This window comes from Artemia sp. Qi Xiang Cuo, chromosome 12, assembly GCF_049724085.1.
Source record: "Artemia sp. Qi Xiang Cuo chromosome 12, ASM4972408v1, whole genome shotgun sequence".
Taxonomy (NCBI): domain Eukaryota; kingdom Metazoa; phylum Arthropoda; class Branchiopoda; order Anostraca; family Artemiidae; genus Artemia; species Artemia sp. Qi Xiang Cuo.
In genome coordinates, this window is record NC_142805.1 from 50761085 (window position 1) to 50780336 (window position 19252).

The 19252-nt window shown below is 33.9% G+C and overlaps 2 protein-coding genes across 6 annotated transcripts in view; one reads left to right on the forward strand and one right to left on the reverse strand.

Annotated features, from left to right (window-relative positions):
- LOC148946235 (N6-Methyl-AMP deaminase-like) overlaps window positions 1-4326 on the forward strand; it is a 37804-nt gene extending 33478 nt beyond the window's left edge. Inside the window, exon 6 of the mRNA XM_089097881.1 lies at window positions 4047-4326. Coding sequence (XP_088954007.1) covers window positions 4047-4247 — 201 coding nt within the window. The 3' untranslated portion in view covers window positions 4248-4326. The remainder of the gene's footprint in view (window positions 1-4046) is intronic.
- A 703-nt stretch (window positions 4327-5029) lies between these two features.
- The window catches only part of LOC148946236 (guanine nucleotide-binding protein subunit beta-like protein 1), a 35220-nt gene continuing 20997 nt past the window's right edge, over window positions 5030-19252 (reverse strand). The window contains exons 1-3 of one of the 5 annotated variants that reach the window (XM_089098328.1): window positions 18714-18751; window positions 12604-12753; window positions 5030-7081 (exon numbers count right to left, since the gene is read on the reverse strand). In XM_089098328.1, coding sequence (XP_088954454.1) covers window positions 6302-7081; window positions 12604-12747 — 924 coding nt within the window. In that variant the 5' untranslated portion in view covers window positions 12748-12753; window positions 18714-18751 and the 3' untranslated portion in view covers window positions 5030-6301. Of the gene's footprint in view, window positions 7082-12603; window positions 12761-18579; window positions 18752-19252 lie in introns of those variants that run through there. The other 4 variants (XM_089098329.1, XM_089098325.1, XM_089098326.1 and 1 more) reach the window with 4 other exon arrangements.

Genomic DNA, 19252 nt, shown 5'->3' on the forward strand with positions numbered 1-19252 from the left:
AGCTCTTAAACAGCCAAGGGTATCAAGTTGAAACTTTCAGGGAAACTGTTTTGGATAAAGAACGATGTTGGCACAATGTATTATTTATTTGTTTCTTTCTTTGTTTAGACCAGGGCACTTCGTATCGAAGGAGGTGTCGTAGAAACTTCGAAAAAGGCTCAATCGACTGGAAATTCTAAGGGCTAATGACCTTTTTGACTGCCGAAAGTGATTGTTAGGCAACTAAAACCCCTTCCACGCCCACCATTTCACATATCCAATCGAAACTTTGAGATAGCAATTTTGTTCAACGTAGTTGAAAAATCTGGAAATCATGTCTTTGAGAAGGGCATCCCCTCCACAGCCCTCCGGGCAAGGGATTTAAGTTATGCCCTAGGGGCATATAAGGTTTTTTTTTTATAGAAAGCGTTGTTGTAGAAACTTCAAAAAGGATCGTTCGATTGGAAATTCAAAGGGATAGTGCCCTGTTTAATTGTCGAAGGTGATTGGAGGGCAACTAACCCCCCTCTCACGCCCACCATTTCCACAAACACATCCAATCAAAATTTTGATGTATATATTTTGTTCAGCGTTGTTGAAAGTTCAGGAAATAAGGTCTTTGAGGATGACAACCCATTCCCCCCCACCCACAACCCTCAGAGCAAGGGTTGTAAGTTATGCGCTGGGGGCAAATAAGGTTTTTATAGAAAGCATTGTCCTAAAAACTTCAAAAAGGGCTCATTCGATTGGAAATTGAAATGGCTAGTGCCCTTTTCAATAGTCGAAAGTGATTAGAGAGCAACTAACCCCCCTCTCACGCCCACCATTTCCCCAAACACTTCCAATCAAAATTTTGAGATAGCCATTTTGTTCAACGTATTTGAAAGGTCTGAAAATTTTGTCTTTGAGGATAACAAATCCACCCAGTCCTCAGGGCAAAGGCTGTAAGTTATACCCTGGGGCATATAAGGTTTTTATAGAGAGTATGGTCATATATACTTCAGAGGGGGCTCATTGGATCGGTAATCAGACGCTCTAGTGCTCTTTTTAAGAGTCAAGGTGATCGGAGGGCAGCTACCTCCCCCCCCCCCACACACGTCGAATTGTCCTGAAATGCATTTAATAGAAATTTTGAGATAGCCATTCTATTCAAAATAATCAAAATATTATATAACAAGGCTTTCGGAATTAAAAAAAACCCAGAGATTAGGCGCAAGGGTTGTAAGTTATGCCCAGGGGGTATTTAAGGTTCTTATGGAAGCGATGGTTGTCTAGAATTTTTTCAGTAGCACAAATTATATTCTGGCTTTTAGAAAGCATAGGGGGTTTAGAACCCTACTCGTATTAATTTCTGCTCGTTTTGAGTTTGACTCTGTTATTTATTTTAGTTTATGTTTATTTGGGTTTCATTTATTTATTGATACTGATTTGTGGTAGTTGTATGCCTTGTAGATTACTTGATTCTATTTTTGTTCCTTTTTGGTTTAATGGAGTTCTTTACTTTTTTTGAAAAACTTATTTTATGGAAAAAATCATTTTAAATTAATATTTAGGAAACGTCAAACTAAATCGAAGGACTATATGCGCCTCGGTTGTCAAAAGAAGGTGTCTGAAATACCTCAGGAACGGGCAAGAGTATTAAGTTGAAACTTTCAATGAATGCTGCGGAGGGGGAGGATGTTGAACTAAATAAAAGGCGCATCCAAGTGGTCAAAAAGGCGCATCTACAATATAACAGGAACAGCCAAGGACATTATCTTGAAACTTTCAGGGCATGTTGAGGGAAATGTTGACCTAAATCCATGTGGCCAAAAGGGCATATCGACAGTGTTTCACAATACATTGTGCATCCGGATCGCCAAATACATGGGACGCGCATCTGCAATACCTCAGGAATAGCTTGGAGTATTATGTTGAAAATTTTAGGGAATGTTGAGGGGTATGTTGAATTAAGTCCAAAGACCTTATGTGCATCATGGTCGTCAAAATTGCGTATCTGCGATGTCTCAGGAGTGGCTAAGGTATTAAGTTAAACTTTTGGGACATATTGATGGGGCGTTGAACTAAGTTCAAAATCAATTCTCACTATGTGCATCCAGGTGCAATAATATGCAAAGCATCTCAGTGTATTAAGTCAAAATTTTTAGGAAAATTTGAGGGGGTACTGAACTAAATCAAAATCACTGTGCATCCGGGTGGTCAAATGGACGTATCTCCAATACCTCACGCAGGGCTTGGGGTACTATGTTGTAACTTTCAGGGAGTTTTGAGGGTATGTTGAACTAATTCCTAAGACCCTATATGTATCCAGATTGTCAAAATTGCATATTTACAATATCTCAGGAATGGCTAAGTTGTTAAGCTGAAACTTTCAGGACATATTGACGGGGATGTTGAACTAGATCATTACTCACTATGTTCATCCAGGTTGTGAAATAGGCGTATCTGCTATATCTCAGGGACGACTAAGGGTATTAAGGAACTAAATCAACAGACACTATACTATCTATACTCAAGATTATCGTCTATACTCAAGATTATACTATCGAAAAAAAATTTCGCCTATAGATAGACAGCCAAAAATTATGCAATCAATTTATTTGAATAATATATTCTCCCTACCCCTCTATCAGTTCTACAGTACGACTATTATTAAGATTCGTTGAGCAAAAATAAAGTCAAATAATAATTTAAGCTTAAAACGAACAGAGATTACAATCAATAATCAAGTCAATTTTAAAACGAACAGAAATTACCACAAACAGGAGAACGGCTGAAACACAATGCTCAAAAACAAAGTAAAATAAATGGCAAATGACTCTATGATTTTTTGAAGGCTTAGGGAGTGTTAGCTCTTATCCTGTTTGTTGTATTTTCTGTTTGTTTTGGGTCTCATTTATTAATTGATAGTGTTGTCTCTTTATTTTAAGCTTGATTTATTATTTGACTTTTTACTGTTCGTCTTTGGTCTAGTGTATCTCTTTACTTTTCTTTAAAAAAAACTTCGTTTTAAAATTAATTACAAAAGTGAAGCCAAGGATTTGCAATCTACAAAGCCAATACAATCAAAAATATTTGTGGGAAAAGCCGAAGTAATATTGTCATCCATCTCCAAGAAGAACCTTTAAATACTGTTAATAATTCATTTCCTTCATAGTACAGAGCCTCCCTCGCTTTTCTCTAGACACTCCTAATTATAGCCTCTCACTTTTCTGTTATAATTCCCTTAGATGTAGAGACAAAAAGTGAGAGCATAAAAAGTCCAGCACTTTCAAAACCTTTGCCTTGAACTTTTGATGAAACTATCTCTTGCTTGCAAGTTCAGAAATTGTTGGAAATTAGGTTTTGTTACCCCTGTGAAAAAGAAAGATGAAAAAAGAAAGCAAAATTTTGATGGGGTCTGGCCCATTACATTTCCCCGTTTTCCCTAAATTACCGTATATAAAAGCTTTAAATTTACGCTTTCGAATTAAGTAAAAACCATAACAATTGGACCAATGCTTAAAGAGTTTTTTTTTTCAGTTACATATTTTTACCCGTCCATTTTCTTAGTTTAGCTCAATAATAAAAAAAAAGAAAGAAGATTGCCGAATTACCTTCACTCTTCTTAAAGTTTTGATACTTAATAATATTCATTTTATTTTCTGATGGTTCTACCCTCCAAAGATATTATCTAACTCAAATTTAGATTAACATGAGTAGTGTCCCGCTCATTTCTGCTTGAACATTTGAGTTCCTTTTGTCTATTCTATCACACAAGTCTACTGATATTTTTGACGTATTTGTCATGAAACCAGCTCCTGTACCACGGTCAGGCAAACAATCGCGTTCTGGACCAAAATCTTTAATACTTCGAAGATAAGTTGTTGAGGTAGGTGAACGGAAGCTGATCTGTCTTGGCTTTTTCTACAATTAGCCATGTCTTGATGCCTACTGTAAAATACTTGATTTTCAATTAGTCCGTAAAGCTATCTTTTACCCCACAAACAAGGGTGAGCATATTCTGATGAAACACTATCATCTTTTTTATATTTTTGACCTGTATTATTAGACGAATTCTTTTTCAGACTGACGACAAGGGTGTGTTCTCTACTTCTTTGACCAAAGAATACGAAATTGCAGCAAAAACTTTTAATTTAACTGTGGAACAGATGTGGAAAATTTCCTACGACAGTATTGACCATATATTCGGAGAAGAGGAACTGAAGTCTAATCTGAAGAAATATTGGCAACACTGGAAAGAAGACAATCCTGAGGAATTTAAATAATTGACGACCGTGATAACTGAACCATTCTTTTGTAATTCTTAACATACAAGCATTATACACATAGAATGGGATCAATAAATTTCCTCTTTAGAAGTAGGAAACTATTTTCTTTAAATCTATTAATATTGTAAACCAAAGTCAGTGTATAAGCATTATATTCCATGACTACTTATATTTCTGTTATTTTATCTATTCGTAGAATAAAATTCAGTATAGTATTGCCAAACCCTAAAAGGGTCACTGAGCTCAGATACACCCTCTAAAAAAAATTAGTCTGTCGACCTCAGGTGGTCTAAACTACTACTACTAAGAACTTACCACAGCACCAAGCTTCCCGAGGGCAACACAGCTACGCACGCTCCTCCTCCATCCCGATCTATTCAAAACCTCTATTTTTACACCCTCCCAGGAAGTTCCCATTTTCTTTAAACGCTGTGACAAGTTTAAGCAGCAATCTCAGTTTATTTTCTTTCCAAATTCAGATTTACTTATTTTCAGGTACTAGAAACATAATTTATATAGGACTGATTGAATTATTTTTTTTACCGTGCTTTTCCGAGTTTGCAAATTTTATACCAGAGAAGAAAGGTAATCAAGAAGATTATGACAAACGTTTGAGAATTTGTGTTTTGTACTATGAAATGTGCACTAAAGTGCGATTTAAGCGTGAATTTTGAATCGAAATGTCACCTTTCAATAAAACATGGATGAGTGACTTCTTAATAAGGCAATTTAACATTCCTTTATGTCGTTTTCTTTCTGTCCAATATAAAGGTGTTTTACTAGTCTCTTGATAGAATCTGTACTATAAGTACAAATTGTTTTAGGTTTCTTTTTTACTTGAATTTTTAGGAGTGGCTTAGCTTTAAGCAATATTTTGGACAAATTTTCACTTTTTGACGTACAAAGGCAATTTTATCTGTTAAACCATTTTATTATAGGTCATATGAAGATAAAATATTATTAACTAAGCCGAAATCACATAAATAAATTGACCAAAACACTTCTATCAGTAGAATAAATACAAAAAAAAAACATTTAGTACAGTTTAAGTTATGTATGAATAAAACACGAAATTGTCAAATAGAGGAAAAAAGTGTAAAACGAAACAGCGGGGTTTATTCAAGCTTCCTGTTTTTGGTAACGAAAGAGACCAATCTTCTCCCATCTGTTGGGACAACAGGCAAATTACTTTGCAGGTTATATGGGGATATTGGGGTCTCATGGGAGAAAGATTCTTCAGAAATAGATAGGGCACTCAAAGTGTCTAGGTTAGTAGAATGAAAAAGTGTAACTTTAAAAAAAATAACGATGTAACCTTTTAAATTCATTTTTATTTTTTCATTTTTATTTTATGTTTTTACTGATTTGTGCATAACAGTGTTATGCACAGTTGCTAATTCTTAGCAGGTATAGCACAATGGGATCTCATACACGGAACAAGTTTTAAAATTCAACTGGCAATTTTTTCGTCTTTATTATTCCCATTAGCTGCAAGAGATGCTCAAGCCAGCAATGTGTATTTTAGTCTTTTGACATACCTTTGTCTTTAAAAATTGAATAATAAAATGCTGAGAAATGTTAAGTTTTATTTTGTTTATCCATTCAAAAAGTCGACATTTCTTCCCTTAAATCCCTTACCAATCAGTTGTTTAAGCTACTTAGAAGCCAAACTGATCAACTACCAAAAAATAAGGACTAGTACCTCATGCAATTTCGAAGTAGCCATTGTATAGGCCAACTAAATAGGTTTCTTGAAGGCAGTCTAATTTCATACATAAGTTAACTCAATCATATTGTCTTTTCTCAAAGATTTAAGCAAAGAAAAAGATGGCCCTTTTTTTTCAGTTATTTTATTGTGAAACGTATTATCTGCCTTCCCCTAGCCAGTTTGTTTTCAATTGTTTACTGGTCTTACTCTCTAGTTTATTTAATTCTGAACTATACAATCATAATTATTGGATGTTTTCAAGGAACGAAATTATTTAAATAAGGATCTTTTCCATGCAAATTTTATTATTGAAATATAAACTGTATTTGTGAGATCAGAAAGACTAATTGTATATATCCCAAACAGAAACTGTTCCATTTTCACAAGCAACGATCAAAAGATTTTTTGTCCATATAGTTGACTGAGCATCAACAAATATAACACCAGTCACTGTTTTCCTGTGAAAATCAAGAAAAGCTAAAAACCTTAAAGTTTTTGCCGAATAGACACGAACTCTACCATCCCAACAGCCACAAGCAATAATTTTGCTGTCTTGCCGTATATCTATACATGAAATACCTGTATTTGTTGGAATCACTGCTTTATTCTCAAGCTTCCCACTTATTTCATCGCTACTGAAAACTGAAAGGTTCTCTGCTGTTCCACAAATAATTGTGTTGAACTTTTTGTTTGGATATAAACACATTACACAGTCATTTAACAAAACTTCAGACTCAATTAGCTCCAATTTAAAATTATATCTAATAACCTTTGTTTCAAAACCAATAAGGCATGTGTCATTGCCAATAGTTTTTATAGTCATAATCTCGCCACTTTCTGTGCCTACATTTAGTGTATTAACTTCTGAAAAACCATAATCTAGAATTCTAACTTTTCCCTTCTCTGCAGTTGGTACAATGATCAAACTCTCTGTGACTTCTAGACCACATAGTCGACCGTAATCGTATTGATGTCTTTTTGCCTCTATTAGACCGGTTTTGTTAATTTCCCAATACTGCACAATTGAGCTCCGTGTATGGGTGATCAAACGACTTTGTTCTTTTATTGTTTTCACTGTAATCAATGACGAATCTAGTTCTTTCCGCCATACCGTACGAAAATTCTAAAAAAAAAAAAATAATAGAATTTTAACTCTGAATATAAATACAATTTTTTTTTTTTTTTTTGAGGAGATATTTAGGCTTCAAAGCTTCTTACACTACGGATAGCATACAGAAAATGATACGATAAAGGAATCCACAGCCTATTCACACTGATCGACTAAAAATAACTTGGTACTGCCGATAATGTATTAATAAGAAGTTGCAGTTTAAGATCCAGTTACATGTATGTTAAGTTTTTTCCAGTAGAATCCAAATTGTACTCTATAGGGGACTAAAGAAAATAATGTACTGTATATCATAAAAATCTCTATTTATAATTGCATAATATTATACCTATGGTACATATATATATATATATATATATATATATATATATATATATATATATATATATATATATATATATATATATATATATATATATATATATATATATATATATATATATATATATATATATATATATATATATATATATATATATATATATAATATAGTAACGGGAGCGCGGCGCCTTCGCCGCCGGGCCCCAGCACGCGGCAGGCTTCTATATTTGGATTCTTATTGTCGCTTGTCTTCTAACCGCAGGCAACTAAGCTTCAAACTTTTTGTTTTATTTTTTAAAGTTTTTGAATTGTTATAATCCCTTGTTAAAATATACACAAATATTTTTGCAATTACCAGTTTTTTGCTTTTCAAATAATTTAATGTCTTTTCGTACTACAGTCTGTTCAAAGATATTTGATTATTGAAGCTAGTCCGATTTTTATCAACAATATGGACTAAGCTTCAAAATTTTGGTTTTCTTTTTTAAAACTTTTTAATTGTTGTTCGTCGAAATAGACAATCATTCATTTGTAATAAGCGGAAGCTATCATTTTTTTGGGCATCGTTACTAACATTATATAACTGTCTGTGTTCAAAAGTGCTTTGTTGTTGAAGTTTTTTGAATTGTTTTAATCCCTTGTTAAAGTATATGCAAATATTTTTGCAATTGCCAGTTTTTTTCTCTTTATGCAATTTAATGTCTTTTCATACTTCTGTCTTTTCAAAAATACTTGATTATTGAAGCTAGTCCGATTTCTAGCAATGATATGTACTAAGCTTGAAACTTTTGGTTTTTCTTTTATAAGGTTTTTGAATTGTTGTAATAAAAAAAAAAACACACTTTAAGGACAATGGCTGGTTGGTCTTGAATTACTTTCGACTTGAAAAAAAGGACTAGAACTCTCGATTTCCTATTGTATGAGCATCCTCCGAAGTTTCTTATGACCATAAGGAGGTTGGAGATGACGAAGGGGCAGCTCCCTCCTACATGGAACATATTCTGCTAATTTTTCGGTTTAATGTTACTTTCTACTTTCATAATAACAGCATAGACCAAAAACATTCCCAGAAATCAAGAAAGATTAAATATCAATTTCTACCTCCAGCCCCCCCCCCCTGCCCCTTCCTTACAACTAATTATATATTTATCCGAAGGCTTAATGAGAGCTAGGATGTTTTGGCATTAAAAGGCACCCTTTGCCCCCCTTCCAAACAACAATAAAAACAGAGAACCCTACTGTAGAGGTTTAAAGCTCTTGTTTACAAATGTTTGGTATTGTGTATTTTCTTTCCAAAGAAAGATCATGGATGTGTGACCACTTTCCAGATATAAAAAAGGCCAGATATCAAAACGGTTCTAGGACAGGGGCTTGTTGGCCTCTAATTACTTTAGGTTTAAAACACGACTAGAACTCTCAATTTCCGATTGAATGAGCATCCTCCGAGGTTTCTACGACCATGAGGGGGAGATGAGGAAGGGGCAGAAATACTAGATAAGTGACTACATTGGTGAAATTCTTTCAAAACTGAATTAGTGAACGCAATTAGCTACCTAGGGAAAAGAAACCACATGACATGTTGCCTAATTTTAATCATTTGATTTTTTTTGCACCAGGTCTTTTGGATCCAGAAGACAGAGGAAAGTGTAATTTTTTGGACACGAAAGCAATACTGGATTTATCTCAGGGATAAATAAATTACAAGCTTCTCATAAAAAAATGGATAAGAATCAGTCATTATAATATCACCCCTACCTCTGTTCAGAGCTAGACCTAAATTTTGGTACTTATATAGTTCAAAAGCCTCTCTGCATTGCTGGGCAACACCTTTGTTGTGTGAAATCAATCTATACCCTTGTTGTGTGAAATAAAATACTATGGTGTGGGTGCTCATAAATGTGTTCTGCAAGAGCTGAGTCAAACTTTTCATATTTTATTCTTTTTGAGGGAATTACCAATTGAAATACAGTGCTGAGATAGGAATTGTTCATTTCTTCTGACGTACCACAAAAGCAAAGAGCTCTGTAGACACTGGCATTTTCAAACAGTTTGTGGTAATGAAGTGTAAGTAAGGAGCAACGTGGCTCAATAGTAACCGAAATTCTAAAACTATATTTTGACATCAATGGACATATCAGAAGAATCTGATTATTAGGGTGATTCCAAATACATAAAATTAATTAACTTTACTTGTACCCATCAAAAGCTACATGCCTTTGAAAGTTTACCTGATTTTCGAAAAAGTGTCTAAATACCCTCTAAAAGTCATGGAATCTTAATGAAAATTGCACCATCAGATTCACCATATCCGAGAACCCTAATTATTATTATTTATTTATAACCCGTCGTTACAAAAACACAAGACAGAGTACAATAAAGATAAAGAAAAATAAAAAGAAAAAAAAAGGGACAAATAATACTTCAACGGATACAAACGAGAAAAACACTAAACTGACAAGAAATAAGAAACATTTCTACACTTGACTACTGCTTGAGTAAACTATGCCAGGGGTGGTTACCAATTTTACTGTTAAAACTGGATATCTGATTTTCAATTATGAGAGTGGAATCTGCCAGTTTATACCTATTAATGAGGTATGTGTTACGTGTCCAGGGGGGGGGAGTCCTAAAAGGTACTTAGCATATTTTAAAAATATTGCTCGATGTTTCTGTTTAGCGGTGCATGGAAATTTTCGCCCAAAAGGGGTCAGGTATAAAAAATGGGGCAATACTATTGCAGTATACAGCCGAACAAGGATAAACCGGTTGAAGCTGAACTTCGTTGCAACCAATCTGCTGTATGCAAAACCGGTACGCTTTTCGAGATGTTGAATTAATAGCTGTCGTGTGTGTCTCAGCGTTTTACCAATCGGTAGTCCAAGATAAATGATGTGATCTGCTGGCTTAATACTTGTCTGTCCAAGGTCTATGGTAGGCGGGACTTGGTTTTCGGGCCAATTAAACAGTAATACCTCTGATTTTGCAGCGTTAAATTCTAGGCCTATTGCAGCATATTGCTTTTGAAAAATAGCAAAATTGCATTCAATGCCACCAATATTCCGGCTCATATTTAAAATATCGTCAGCATAACAAAGAAGAGAAAGGTCAATACCATCCAGAACACACGTTATTTGGTAATTTTCCTGTGCTGGAAGAACACTGTTATTAAAAGCCGGGGCAGAAGTAGGAGCACCTTGCTGGGTAAAATGTGGAAAAATCCCAATTGGAAAAATGTGGAATTTTGTATTTTTTACCAGAGGAAAGATCATGGATGTGAGTTTTTTTTTTTTTTCCCCAGAGGTAATTGCATCAAAACAATAGTCCTAAAACATCATGAAAAGAGCTCATTTGAACGAAAATTAGAAGTTCTAGTGTCCATTTTGAGTGACCAAAAAGATTAAAGGGCAACTAGCCCCCTCTTACCACCCTTTTTTCTCAAAATCATCTGATTAAAATAGCAAAGTCGCTTTTCAAAATATTTTGGTAAGCAAAGTCGATAAATCCATCATCTCATTGCCAACTTAAAGATTAAAGGGCAACTAGCCCCCTCCCACTGCCCTTTTACTCAAATTCATATGATCAAAATTTTGAGATAGCCATTTTGTTTAGCAAAATTGATAAAACCACCAACTCATTGCCAACTTAATTTTAAATGTGGAGATGTTAAGGGTAACTGTCTGGGGGGAAATTTTTACTGGGTTGAAATTGTCTAGAATATCTTTCTGTAAGGAGGGGGGTTCCATGAGAGACATTCTTCATTGGGAAATTTTCCAAAGGATAATTGCTCCTCAGGGAATTTTCTGCAGGAACAACTTTCTACTAGAGGGTGGGGGGTATTTGCAGAAAATTTTTTCCACAGAGGAGGGTATTTCTGGAATGATTTTAAAAACAAACAGAAATGAAAATCTTTTTCAAATGAGCGCACTAAGAAAAAAATTTCCACCCAGAATGGCCTGCAAGAAATTTTCAGCTAGAATAGAACTGCAAGGGGGAATTCTCCTGGCAGAAGGGGAAGGGGGTATTTTATTTAAAAAAAACTTGTTTTTTATTTAATTAAACTTAGAGACAATATTTACGCCTTGATAAATCTGTGACCTAATAGGTTTGATGGGTTTATAATAAGTGAAAATATTATTTTTCTGGTAATCTCTGGCATTGTATTTTGAAACTCCTTTTATGTAAGACATACCAAGATAAATCGATTTTTTCCTTTCGATTTGAGTTACCAGCGTCTAGTGAGAGAAATTTCCAAGAAAAAATTTTCACCCAGAATAGTCTGCAAAAAAAATTTCTGGGGGAATTTTCAGCTAGAATAGAATTGCAGAATTTTCCATAGGATAATTGCTCATGAGGGAATTTTCTATGGGAACAACTTTCTACTAGGGGGCAGAGGGTATTTGCAGAAACTTTTCCACAGAAGAGGGGATTTCCAGCAAGATTTTAAAAACAAAAGAGAAATGAAAATCTTCTTCAAATGAGAGTGTGCTAAGAAAACATTTTCACCCAGAATTGCCTGTAAGAATTTTTCTGAGGGAATTTTCAGCTATAATAGAATTGCAAGGGGGAATTCTCCAGGTGGAAGGGAAGGGGGGGGGGTATTTTATTAAAAAAAACTAGTTTTCTATTTAATTAGACTTAGATACAATATCTATGCCTTGATAAATCTGTGACTTAATAGGTTTGATGGGTTTATAATAAGTGGAAATATTATTTTTCTGTTAATCTCTGGCATTGTATTTTGAAACTCCTTTTATGTAAGACATACCAAGATAAATCGATTTTTTCCTTTTGATTTGAGTTAGCTGTGTCTAGTGAGACAAATTTCCATAGTGGTTGAGCACTTATAAAAGAACAAAAAAGAAAAAAACCACTTGGTGTAAACTAAGCTAGGTTATGCCAACAAAATTCTAAAAAGGATAGGAAATCATCCTAGGACAAACATTAGTGTTTCCTACTAGCAATTCAACTCTACAGGACATTTTTGGAAATATTGTTTCTTCACCTTGTGTTGCTGAAATGATTGTCACATAAATTTTCCATCATAACTCCCAGTAAAAATTATTTTGTCATGTATTATCTTATTGCTTCTAGTTCAGGTTTGATATGAACACAGGAAGACAAAGGAGGTATAGAGGGATTAGGAGAGAAAAATAGAGGTTAGAGATATACAGAAAATAAACAGTAGAACATTATACCTCTAGGGACACAATCTCCAAAGTTCCTTCCCTGTCTCCAATGGTCAATAACTTTTCTTTATTGACTGTAATAATTGTTAATGCAGAGATATGATTTTCTCTTGAAAGACAATGCATTGGTTTAAGACTTGTTTGGTTGTCCATTCTACCCTATAAACTAAAAAAAAATTAATAGGCTACTTAGTGATGCAAAAACTACACATGCTCAGAAAACAACAGTCTCCTAGTTGAACTTGAAAGAGAGTCCAAGACTAGATGAGTTTTTTTTCTAGCTTCAAGAATCCATCTAAAAGAGATTCTATCATAGATGTAGAGCTATATAATGCCAAACAATCATTGTTGCACCAACTCTGCTTGTATCACTAAATCAATTTACCAAGAACCATATGCCCTGTGGTATAGATAATGTGCTTTAGCCATGCAAATAAAGTTTCTCAGAATCATTTGCTTCCTTTCTTTGTAAATAATAATAAAAAGAAATAGAACTCTAGATTCCCTTCTCACTCCTACTTCCCAAATGGTCTCCTGTTCAATATATACAAGGTCAATCAGTTTTGGCAAGATGTATTTAGTGGAATCTAGAGACTCTCATGCTCATGGTTCATCTAAGTCCCTCAAATTTAACCCAAATCACTCTCCCTAACTCAAAAGTTGTGTTTTTTTTACTTTACTTTGTTACATTGTTTGCTCAGTTCTTTTTCTAACCACTACAGTATTTATGATGCTTCAAATGTTATGACAAGATTTATGATACTTTTATTACCATTCAATTCTTTTTAACCTTGGATGTCAATTTCATCAAAACAAATTCCACTGATTTCTTCAGGGCTTCTCTGTAAATGCATGGTGAGAACATTGGTACAGGAGATTGTTTTACTTTACAGAATTCCTTTTATAGAGCAACAGAATGATGTCAATCTAGAATATCATATTATAAAACAAGAAATGTTGAGTAGAGATTCACTGGGACATCTTTTACAGGGAAACAAGGGATTTACAATTATTCTTAAAATTTCTCAGTTCTTGGCTTTGGGTCTCCAGGACCACTTGGATAGTTTACAATCATTTCCCACAATTATTGACAATTGTTTATGCCTCTGTTAACTTTTTATATGCCAATGTGGAATGTGTGGATATCTATGTATAATTTGGAGCTACATGCTCATTAAAAATCAATTATACCCATTGCTATTTGGGGTTTCAGCTTTTGCAAATTTACATGGGAATTCACAGCACAGGAAGAAGAAAAGCCAGAGGATCCTAAATAGAGTCTTTTCAAATATCTTAAAAACTGCTGTTGTCCAAAATTAAAAAATCAATCTGCAAAATACCCTATATCCTTAAGTGACAACACACTGAATCTACTCACTTACAGGAGTTCTAAAATTCAACTAGAGTTCAGAGTAAAACAGTCACAGTAGTTTAAATTCCAGATGAAAAATAATTGAAGTTGACTAAATCTAAACTATAGTAAGCTAAACTTCAAGATATGAATGTGCTCTCTCAGCCAAATTACAAATTCCTTTTATTTGACAAAACTGACCTGAAGCAGAAAAGGAAGAAGATTAAAAAGTTTAATTTGAGCATGTTGTTGTTGTTTGACACATTTGACCAATAGGTCATATGCATTTGTATCACTCAATTATTCTGTGCCTTATGTAATCACTAGCTTGCTTGGGTGTTACTTTGGTCAATACTGACCTTGATCATGTATCATTTATCTTGCTATTGGTAGGGGGTTATTCACCTGCAGTAATTGCATGCATTAAAAAACAGTAATCAATAATACAATTTGCTATGTCAAACTGTAATTGTGATAAATATACAACATAATTATAATAAAAAATACAAAATTAACTTATAACCTGTCATCTACATCCAGATAGAAAAAAAATAATCTGAGCATTGTGGGATTAGAAGATTAAGAATACTTCTTCTAAAAATGTAAATGGTGATATCTGACTTTTTTTATGACAACAAAATAATTCTTTTTGAGTGACCATCAAATGAATATATTTAAATGTGCTAGTCCTTGTAACAAGACAGAGCATGAACAGACTGTTCTAATAAAACAGTGGAATGAGATACATTTATATTCAAAGATATAAACAGTATGAAGGTTTGAATGGCTTTGGCCCTGTAGAAGATCAAAAATTATCCAGAATTTCAACCTATTTGATGCAAATTTCTCACCTGTTCAACCCTAAATTTTACAATAAAATTAGAAAATTCTGATAAAACTAGCCTTTAATTGTTCATTTATTTTGACCAAATATTAAAATTTTCATCTGCAATTTCAATTGCAATCTGACAATTTGGTTCTTAGCCAGATATCCTGAAAAAAAAACAGACGGCAGAAGGACAGCAAACATTCCTACAATTAAATGTAAGAATATGCAATTAAATATTACAAATCTCTACGGTATATACAAGTTTGGCAATTAAGACATTAGAAAGAAACTGCTTAGGTCCTTCAGATATGGTGACCCCAATGTGAACACTAAGTACACTCCTTGTTATAATTTGCCAAAATGTAGGCTAATTATTTCAGAAAATACCATGTGTCATACAGCTTTACATGCAAAATGTTTATGTAAACTTATATATAATATCTCAAAATGATTTGATGCACATGAGCATCTTGTTTTTGAAACAAAAAGGTACTATGCAATTAAGACCTCATATTTCAGCATCAGTCACCTGACAATACTGTTTTTCTGCAAGCACACCTTGTAAAAAAAAAATTAGTGGAGGTTCAATTGGGAGTCATCGACTCAAGAGCACTACATGTCCAGAGGACCTTAAAGCTCTCAAATGGATTAATGTGATTAAAAATATTTAAAGGTTAATATTCCTAGTCTCAAGAGGTCTCACAGTCCAATTGTTTGATTGCAATGTATGTAAAATAAAAGGTTGTCTATATATCTAGTTTGAATTATTACTATCTAGGCTATGTTGCATGATTATGATAATTCTCTGGTTATTCAGTATTGGAAGATTTTCTTTAAAATTTGCACCTTAATTGCATCCACCATAATGTTGCCTTTTTGACTCTAAATGCAGCTTTAGATTCAAACTTCTCTTAGAAAACATCCATTCTAAACATCTTAGTTAGATCATAGCTGGTGATATCCATGGTGATTTGGATTGATGATATCTATTATGATACCAAAAACTATTTATAGTAAAAAACTATTTTTATTGATATTGACTATTTTTTTATTGATAAAACTATTTATCAGGTACAAAACAACTTTCTGATGAGTCATTTGAAAATCATATCCCTGAAACTTTACAAGAGCATTATTTGTATCAGCATATTCAAAACCCTACACGTTTATGCGCCAATTCAACCCCTTCAATTTTAGACCTTGTAATTACAAAATCGGCAGATGATGTTACTAGTGTTCAGGTTTTGCCACCACTAGGAAAAAGTGATCACTTGGTATTGGTGATATCACTAAATTGTTTCGTAGTTTGTTCTGATATTCCAAATCATTCTCCCAAGTATGATTATGATAGAGGAAATTACCTTACATTTTCAGATTATATTTCATCTCTTTCTATACGATAGGATTTACAGCCGTGTGATGCTGCTGTTGATGCATCTTTTGTTTTTATTAAGCAGACCCTTATAAAAGGTCAGGATCAATATGTATCAATATATACTCGTAAATAGTTTTTTTAAAATTAGACAGATCCTTTCTTGGTATATTGTACAAATGGTAAAAGAAAAAGGTGATAGGTGGTGTGATCATTTAAGAATTAAAACCTTAGATTCTTGGTTAAATTATAAAAGAGCTAGAAATAGAGCAACTAAATTCCTTTATTTAAATCATCAAGAGGTGGAGACAAATGTTATAGCATCAGTCCAAAGTTGCCCAAAAAGATTTTGGAAATATGTAAGAAGGAATCAAGTTTCACAATACCCATCATCCACTTCCTTCATAGATCCCGAAACTTTTTTACATATAGATGATGATTTTGCAAAATCACAACTTTTCAATAAGGTATTTGGTTCAATTTTACTCAAACACACACCAAAACACACTCAGTTTATTCCTCCAGATTTAACAAAAGAATTTGTTGATTCAGAGTTTACAGTCCAGCAGGTTTATCTGACACTCCGAAATCTTGATCCAGGAAAGGTACCAGATATTGATGGATTTTCCAATGTGATGTTGCGTGAACTTGCATCAGTGCTTGCTGGGCCACTTACATATCTTTTTAATCTTTGTCTCTCATCTGGTAAATGTCCTTCAGCTTGGAAAAGGACTATCATTAGGCCGTTGTACAAGAATGGTTCAAAATCCCATTTCAATAAATACAGACCAATTTCAAATACATCAATCTTTTGCCATATAATGGAGAAAATTGTGGTGAGTAGAATCCAAGCACATTTTGAGGAAAACAATTTATGGCATTCTGCTCAGCATGGTTTCCGTAAACGACAATCTTGTAACACGCAACTTCTAGAGGTGATTTGTGATTTTCATTCGATGGCTGATAATGGTATTTTGTTTGATTGTATTTATATTGACTTTTCCAAAGCATTCGGAAAAATTTCCATTCCACTTCTGATAAACAAATGTCAACTATATGGTATAGGCCCACAAACTAAAGCATAGATAACAGATTATCTTACAAATAGAACCCAAGAGGTTGCAGTAGGTGATGCTTTGTCATCACCTATTTCTGTCGTAAGTGGGAGTTCCACAAGGCAGTTGTCTTGGGCCAGTACTCTTCTGCCTTTTTATCAATGATTTACCAGGCGTTTTTAGGAATTCGACCATAAAAATGTTTGCAGATGATGTAATAATCTACAGGCCAGTCATGAGTGAACATGAGATTTCTTTACTTCAAGAGGATTTGGTTGCTCTTGGCCAGTGGTGTACTGCAAACTCTATGTTTATTAATGAAACAAAGTGCAATGCTGTGCACTATTTGCGTAGACTCCCTCAACATTACCATTACTTTGTTGTTGGTAAATTAATTTCAAGTGCAGAATATGTTTGTGACCATGGGATTTGTTTTGATTCAAGTCTCAAATTTAATCAACGCGTATCAGACATCACCCATAAGGCTAATTAGCAATTATTACGTCTAAGGCGTACTTTTTCTAAGTTTAATCTCACTTTATGTATCCACTGTACGTCCAGTACTGGAGTATTGCTCATCAGTATGGTATCCCCTTAATAAGAGAGATATAGAGAGGGTTGAGGGAGTGCAACGTAAGGCCACCAAACTCATACCATACCTGAGTCATCTACCTTACCACCAGAGAATGCAAAGACTACAGTTGCCTTCTCTCCAGTTCAGACGTAATAGAACCGACGTAATAAATACATATCACATTGTTAGGAACATTGATAATATCACCCCAACTCACTTTTTCACTTTTACAGAATACAGTAGTACCCGTAAACAACAACACAAAATTTACCCACCATGTTCACAGAAAAGATTAGGCCAAAACTCCTTGTCTAGTCGAGTGTGGAAGACTTGGAATTCACTTCCATTAGAAATAGTTGCAAGTACAACAGTCCAGTCTTTCAAAAGTAGTTTAGCCTCTACAGATTTACATACTAGGTCCTATCACAATCCATTTTGAGATTATTTTTACTTTTGTATTACCTGATTTGTGACAGTGTGACAGTTATTTTGTAGGCTTACTTTTTTGTAGGTTTCAATTATTAACAGATATGTTTCAGTTAAGTTGGTATGTTATTGTATGTTTCATTAATATTGTTTTTCCAATGTTTTTCAGTTACTGTATGTTTTTGTTATGTCATTGACATTATTATAGACTTTTTTATAATTGTTTTGTGGGACAAGCTTGTTAAAGCTTACTGTATCTTGGTATTAATAAATAAATAAATAAATAAAAAGGTATTCATTCTCACTGCAGTAAGCCTATCGCATTTCTGGGCAATTATTTTACTGACAGCCAATGAGACATTATAGGTTATCACAAACCTAGTTTTTGTCAGGCTTTTTTTATAATCCAAAAGTGATACCGATAGTACAGTAATATAATTAAAACTTAGCACAATTTAAGAGTCTTTTCAACTCTTAATGAAGCAACACATCAAAATTCCCTCAGTGTTCACCAGAAGTAACAACAGCAGGAACCCCCTCAATACATGCATTTGAATTTAAATATTTCGCGGGGATCATAACAAAGCTGGCGACTTTTGTGAATAAATTTGTCTCCTGAGCATCCAAAATATGTCATTTTTAGCCAAAATATGGCCATATTTCGTCTTAAATAGGTCCATCTGGAAATCTCAGAAACTAGACGTTATTTTTCTCATCACTTGGGATATTGACCAAAAGACGCTTTAAAAACCTCTTTCATAGCGGCCAGTTAACATCAAATATGATGAAAATGAAAAAACATCATTCAATACAAGCACAAAACTGATAGAAAAAAGTGAACACTAAAAAATAACTTGTGGGAGCTTTAAATGATTCTTCTAGCAAGTATTCTTCTTGGAAGTTATGCTCAGCATGAGAGCCAGCCTTCTCTCCTCCTTTGCTAACTATTTTTCAATTGGAGTATTTCTTGTTTATTTTAAAAGATATAATCCAGGATTCCAGTGACGTTCCAGAACACCAAATTAAGTGCTTCACATACATTGAACAACTA